At 32.4% G+C, this 7649-nt stretch overlaps 1 protein-coding gene across 1 annotated transcript; it reads left to right on the top strand.

Annotated features, from left to right (window-relative positions):
• Window positions 1-1998: 1998 nt before the first annotated feature.
• Window positions 1999-3276, top strand: LOC111990837 (UPF0481 protein At3g47200). Its single transcript, XM_024022617.1, has one exon. It carries the CDS (start codon window positions 1999-2001, stop codon window positions 3274-3276), a length of 1278 nt encoding a protein of 425 aa, XP_023878385.1.
• The last annotated feature ends 4373 nt before the right edge of the window (window positions 3277-7649 follow it).

Genomic DNA, 7649 nt, shown 5'->3' on the forward strand with positions numbered 1-7649 from the left:
ATCAAATTGGCTGCAAGTTAAAAATAATAGGGATCAAATTGACAGCTATCAAAATGTATGGACCAAAATGGTATTTTTGCCTTTTCTTTTCCTATAAAATGTTTCTAAAAATGTTGCCTATAACAAGCCCTTAGGGCATCCAATAACTTTTCCCATATGTTAAAACTACTTTCAACCTAATTAAAGTTACTTCCGATTTTAAAATTCTCTGAGAATTCTAGAATTTAACTCAAATACAAAGACAAACTTCAATGAGAAATTTATTGAACAATAGCAAATTCCCATTAAAAGAAAAAAAAAATTGCGCATTTTCAATATATTTCCATAATGAATAAATTTTGATAAAACATTAAAAAATTTCATAGTATCACAATAACAAAAACTGTAATAGGAAGTAGAAAGTATGTAATCAAGGCCGGCCCTTCCACTAGTCACTTAGGTCATTGCCTAAGGCCCTCAAGTGGAAGGTGGGCGCCAAAATTTTGTTAAAAAGGGGTATTAGAACAACAACAGAAAAATTGGTTCATGATGAAACCAAAAAAAAAAATCTGATCCATCCTTTTGACCCACGAACAATAAGAAGATTCTTTGGTCTAAAGTCCCAAAAACTATATCATTAATCTTTAGAAAAACCGAAATTAATAACTAGATAAAATACAAATCCAGTCTAAAAAAATTACTCACAAAATAACTAGATAAAATTCTTTCTTTCTTTCTTTTAATCTTGTATTTTATTATTATTTTTTTGTGCGTTTTGTTGTGTATTTAGTAGTTACTATAGTACTATAGTGTCACGGACTACACAAGACTAAAGCAAATAATAATAATAATAATAATTCAATCCAAAAAACAAACAACGAAATGAAATAATAATACTAAAAGGAAAAACAAAATAAAACATGAAGAAGAATTGCAAGATAACAATTAAAATAACCGAGATATTCAATTTTGCAATACAACAAATCTTGATAATGAACTTCAAAATAATTTAGAAAAAAATGAAAATAATGATGAAGATCTCATAAATGAAGAAGAAGTTCACCAAAAAGAGTTAGAAGATGACAAAATAATACAATTGAAAATTTGAAAGATAATAACGAAAATAGCCACAATCATGTCCAAATACATGCATTGTTTATAAAATTTTACTAAGAATATATGTTACAGTTGCTTATGTAGAAAGAAGTCTTTCAAAATTAAATTCAATAAAATGATATCTAAGATTAACAATGTCCCAAGAAAAATTAAGTGGATTAGCTATATTATTAATTGAAAAATACATGTTAGAAGAATTTGAATACAAAAATTTAATTAGTTAATCTACATCTTAAAAGGCAAGAAACATAAATTTTAAATGAAATATATTATAATATAAAAATATTAAATAAATAATAATTTAATTAATACATAAATATAAAAAGACCCCATTTTAGTTGTCGTCTTAGGCCCAAAATGTCCAGGCCGGCCCTGGTATGTATATAAATATATCAAAAAGTACCTTCTTTTACCTACTAAAATGAAACAATTCAATCTAGCTATTTAATTACTGTACGTCTCTATCAAACTAAAAATGAAATTATCTATTAAAAAAATGAAATGAAATGATTTGAGTACCAAAATTATTTGTTCTATTAATTATTGTTTCAAAAGAAACCATTTTAAAATTCTTCATTCAAAATTAATTACTATTGTCATCTAGTTTAAATATTCACAAATCTTTTATGTGATCAGTTTTACAAGACAATGAAGGAGGATGATTAAATTTATTTATTTTTTTATAAAAATTTTTATAAACATTAAATATATAAAATGATCATTATTCTTGTAATAGCAGTGCATTTCAACATATTAGAAGATGGTGCAATAAAATGAACTTTGAAGTCAAATTATAGCGTGTTGTACTTCACACGGTTCCTCACCTAGCGTTTTAATTCATAGTGGCTCTTATCTTGATAGACAGGAGGCTCTTCAACGGCAAATGGAATTGAAAATTTGGAAATGTCAACAATATCTGGAGGTTCGACACAGCAATTCTCAACTGGGGGTTTGATCAATGTTCCAGATCACCTTCGCAAACTGGATGAGCAAGCCTTCACTCCTCTACTTATTTCTATTGGCCCTATTCACCACTCCAATGTAAAATTACAAACCATGAAAAAGTACAAAGTTTTGTTTTGTGAGCGTTTCATGCAACGGGCTAACATAAACTTGCTGAATTTAGAAGACAAAATAAGAAGGAGGGAAGGCGAAATTCGCTCTTACTATGTAGAGACTATTTTGTCCAGCATAAGCAGTGATGATTTTGTGACAATGATTCGGGTGGATGGGATGTTCATTCTTGAGTACTTCTTGAGAGATTCTGACCCACGTTTGGTAGGGAACGATCATATGATAGCGGAATGGATGCGTCCAATTTTGAAATTTGACTTGGTATTACTTGAAAATCAGCTTCCCTTTTTTGTTTTAGAGATGTTGTTCAATCTAGCAACCTTTCCAGATGACTTAGAGATAAATCACCTTCCTTTAAGGTATCTTGCTTTTGGTTTCTTTCAATGTTACAACTTTCAAATGAAGGAGCTTGGGTATTTCAATGAGAAAATTGAACACTTCACAGATCTGGTTAGATTGTTTTATCTAAGTGAACAATTACCGGATAGAAGATCTGGAGTGGCTAAACTGTCATACTCTGCAACCCAGCTGCAAGAGGCAGGAGTCAAGTTTAAGGGAGTTGAGTTTGATGAGAATATGAGACGTTATAGAGGGAATAGACGCTTTCTTGACATAAGGTTCGATTTAAAGAATGGACTGTTGGAAATCCCATGCATTGCATTAAATGATGAGAAAATACGTCTTATTCGAAACATTATTGCATTAGAGCAATCCCTTTATGTAGGGCATGCATATGTTACGGATTTCTTTGTCATCTTGAATTTCCTTATCAAAACTTCCAAAGATGTAGATTTACTTTGTGATAAGGGAATCCTTGTTTATTACCTTGGTGACAGCAATGTAGCAGCATCAGCTATCAACAATCTTAACACCAAAATCTTAGGGGATTATATGAATAAAGAATACTTGAAAATATGTGAAGATTTGAATGCATCCTATGAGCAACTTTGGTATGGATGGAGGGCACCGTGGCATAGATGGAGGGAAACGTTATGGCGTCAATATTTTAGCACTCCTTGGAGAGCTGCTTCTACCAGTGGTGCTATTATCCTTCTTGGGCTCACGACCATACAAACTGTATGCTCTCTAAAGTCCACTAAGTGGTGACAAATATGCAGCAGTTCTACTGATCACTTTAGCCTTTGTTATCTGTTAATTATCTTTTGTTTTTAGTTGTTATTGTTTTGAATAAGGGTTCGTCCTTATCATTAGGAAGTCTTTTTGAGTGTGTTAGTGCATGTTGGAATTGGCTCAGATATGCTAATCTATATCCGTTTAATTATCCTTTGAGTTTTGTAATAATTCTATTCAAGACTGCATGTTTTCCAATAATTATTTTATTTGAAAAATTATCAGAAACTTTAATTGTTATTTGGGAGTTTTGGTTTTTATCAGAGATTCAAATTAGTTGCAAGGAGAAAGGACAAAATTGTGACCGGCTTCTTGTCACTTTTACATAGACCCATTTTTTTTTCCCTAATCACAATCAACCACATGAAGAGTTGTGGCAAAAATTGTGTATTTTTTTGTGGTACTAGAATTTTTGTTTTCTATTTCCTATTGAAACTACAGAGGAAGAGAGTATTGTCCATTGCAAAGGGATACATCACTGATGAAAATATCTGAAGTGGAAAGTAAGGAATTTTATGAGAATTTTTATACTGATGTCTACATTTGCATTAGCAAGTCAAAAACAAATATAATGCACTAGGTCCTATCAATAAAAAAAAAAAATACTATAAAATATTTACTATGCATTAGGCAAGATAAATAAATAAGCATGTTATATTTTGTACAGATTTTGGGAAATTTTGATTTGTACATCATGCACCATGTATGCCAAGAAAACCGTGGCTGATTTGTACATTTCCAAATTTTTATTTTTGATTACAAATTATTGAGTAGGCAATAGCACTTTATGGTCACCACTGATTTCAGAAGTTCAAGTATTTGATTTGCCACTGCAATTCAAATACTCCCATGAGGCTCACCTAAATTAAGAATTGATTTTCAAAACTCAGCTGCTTTCTTAGCAAAGATTCTCAATAGTCAATATAACTTTAGAACGTCCAGGTTCAACATAATAGCTAATCGGCAAGCTATTTAGCCTTATTAATTGCATGAATGGAGAGGAGAAGCATTTTAAAGAGAAACCTTTTCCTTTAGCTATTATCCTTATTCCTATGCTAGTAAAGAAACACTAGAAACACAATTTTTTTTGTTACTTGTTAAGATGATAGTTGTAATTATAAAAATAGTCACCAAAATATGACTTTCATAATATAAAAATTTTTGAATAAAAAATTCAAAGAGAAATGAAAATTCTTGTCCCTAATTTATTGATTCCTACGTTGTATGTTGTTGTTATTTGGATGGTCATAAAATGATGTGATCTTAAATTGAGATAGATTTATGTTAACGGGTATCCTTGTACACTCATTAAGGAGGCTTCAAAATATTCTTCCCTGCATTTGGAAAATAGCAAAAACTAATAAAAACAAAGAATCCATTGTATTATAAAATTCAGTTTTAATGGGTACCCCTCCTATCTTTTTTGTTCATTAATTTTATTTTTATTTTTTAAAAAGACCTATTAACAGAAACCATAAGACAATTTTTTTTTTTTTTAAGACCTAAGACAAACTAGTGTTTACCACCAACTAATGTACTGTGAGTTTTTTGCCTTTTTTTTTTTTTTATGAATGGAGAGGAGAAGCATTTTAAAGAGAAACCTTTTCCTTTAGCTATTATCCCCATTCCTATTCTAGTAAAGAAACATAATTTTTTCTATTACTTGTTAAGATGATAAGTTGTAATTATAAAAATAGTCACCAAAATATGACTTTTATAATATAAAAATTTATGAAAAAAAAAAAAAAAAAAAGTCGAAGAGAAATGAAAATCCTGGTCCCTAATTTATTAATTCCTACGTTGTATGTTGTTGTTATTTGGATGGTCATAAAATGGTGTGATGTTAAATTTAGATAGATTTATGTTGACAAGTATCCTTGTACACTCATTAAAATCCGGGCGTTTGGGTGTGCAATGGAAAATATTCCGAAGAACGATTTCCAGTGTTTGTTATATTCTGAACATGCTATTTTCCTACAAATTTTTCACATTTCTCAGCCATTTTCCCATCTTCCAAACAAATTTTATATCAGAAAATCCACCACCAGTACACACCATCACCCAGAGAAAATCCACCACCACCCATGCACCAACACCCACAGAAAATCCACCACTATCCACACAAAACCACAAAAACACCACCACCCACACCACCAGAACAACAACAAAAATCAGAGATCAAAGAGAGAAAGATTGAGAGATTGAGGGAAAGAGAGATCGGTCTTCAGGGGCGACAACGATCTTCAGCAGCGGTGACGAGATCAATCTTGGGTGGGTCGGTTGTCAAGATTGGAGCTCAACCTGTACTCATCGGTGCATGGCTGGCAATCGGAGAGGTGGGTCTTGGGTGTTTGTGGATCGGTGATGAGGGAGGGGTGGGCTGAGATGAGGGATATGTAATGAGTGTTTGTGCCGGAGCTTGGCTGGACGGTGATGAAGGATCGGTGATGAGGGATCGGTGATGGTGTTTGTGCCGGAGCTTGGCTGGGTGGTGATGAGGGATCGGTGATCGGTGCCGAAGCTTGGCTAGGCGAACCACCTATGCTCTCTCTTCTTGCTCTCTCCCTCTCTCTCTCTTTGTCTCTGAGGCCTGGAATTCGTTTGAAGGTAAAATAAAACCTGAAATGGTTTTACACCCGAAATGCCTTATTTTACAGTCAACGTAGAATACCAATTCCATTTGACCCAATTTTCAGTACCTACCAAACACACACCGCGGTGTAAAAGCATTTCCGAAAATCCTTTGAAGCCAAAACAAACGCAACGTGGTGGCTTTTTTGAGTTTGCATCTTTATTTTTTTTTTCTTCCTCTTCTTCTTCTTCTTCTTCTTCTTCTTCTTCTTCTTCTTCATTTTTTTTTTTTTTTTTGGCTAAATGGAAAAATTTAATTGAGGAGAGAGTTGAGAAACAACACCAACATCTTCCAAAATTACATCCAAAAGATTCAGAGGAGCTAAGCTTGGGCCAAAGAAACCAAAAATGCTATTCAGCAAATACCAGTGGGCCAATATATGGGCAGCCCTATTAGCAACTCTGGGGACCCAATCAAAAGAGATAGGTCTATTATAATTACAGTTCACTAAACTCTTGATCTCAGCTATATTGCTTACAATTCTCCAAGGAAGAATGACACATGAAGATAGCCCTAGAAGGCTTGAATACAGGTTTTGCAATCACCCTCTATGCATACCATGGTCTGGTTGCAATGCATAGCCATGTAAACTGCATTTTCAAATCTCCTCTACTTCTGCACTTTCAAATCTTAACACCAATATCTTACAGGATTATATGAACTCTGATTACTCGAAAATATGTAAAGATTTGAATGCATTCTATAAGAAACCTTGGCATAGATGGAGGGCAACATTGTGGCGTCAATATTTTAGCACTCCTTGGAAAGCTGCTTCTACCTGTGCTGCTATTATCTTTCTGCTACGCACGGCCATACAAACTGTATGCTCTCTAAAGTCCACTAAGTGGTGACAGATATGCAGCAGTTCTGCTGATCACTTTAGCCTTTGTTATCTGTTAATTATCTTTTGTTTTCAGTTGTTACTATTTTGAATAAGGGTTTATCCTTATCATTAAGAAGTATTTTTGAGTGTGTCAATGTTGGATTTGGATCATATAAGCATAATGCTTATGATCTATATTCGTTTAATTATCCTTTGAGTGTTGTAATTCTATTTAAGACTGCATGTTTTTCAATAATAATTTTATCTAAAGATTTATCAAAAACTTTAATTGTTATTTGGGAGTTCTAGTTTTTATTAGATTCAAATTGGTTGCGAGGAGAAAGGACAAAAAGTGTTAGATCAATTTTCTATTGAGTTATTCTGTTCTCACAAATAAATTCACAAATTTTGCCATAGTTTTTTTATGTGACAGATTGTGACTGGCTTCTTGTCCCTTTCATGTGGACCCTTTTTTTTCTCTCTCTCTAATCACAATCAACCATAGGGAGAGTTGCGGCAAAAATTATGTATTTTTTTGTGGTACTAGAATTTTTATTTTCTATTTCCTATTGAAACTACAGAGGAAGAGAGTAAGGAATTTTATGAGAATTTCTATTATGGGCTCTACATTTGCATTAGCAAGTCAAAAAAAAAAAATATTATGCATTAGATCCTATCAATAATTAAAAAAAAAATACTACTATAAAATATATATTATGCATTAGGCAAGATAAATAAATAAGAATGTTATACTATTTTGTACAGATTATGAGAAATTTTGATTTTTACATCGTGCACCATGTATGCCAAGAAAACCATGGTTGATTTGTACATTTCCAAATTTTTATTTTTGATTATACAAATTATTGAGTAGGCAATAGCACTATATGGTCA

This window comes from Quercus suber, unplaced genomic scaffold, assembly GCF_002906115.3.
Source record: "Quercus suber isolate HL8 unplaced genomic scaffold, Cork oak 2.0 scaffold_1119, whole genome shotgun sequence".
Taxonomy (NCBI): Eukaryota; Viridiplantae; Streptophyta; class Magnoliopsida; order Fagales; family Fagaceae; genus Quercus; species Quercus suber.

What these genes read in the sequence shown, in the direction of transcription:
- LOC111990837 (XM_024022617.1), top strand. Translation starts at nt 1,999, where the DNA reads ATGTCAACAATATCTGGAGGTTCGACACAGCAATTCTCAACTGGGGGT.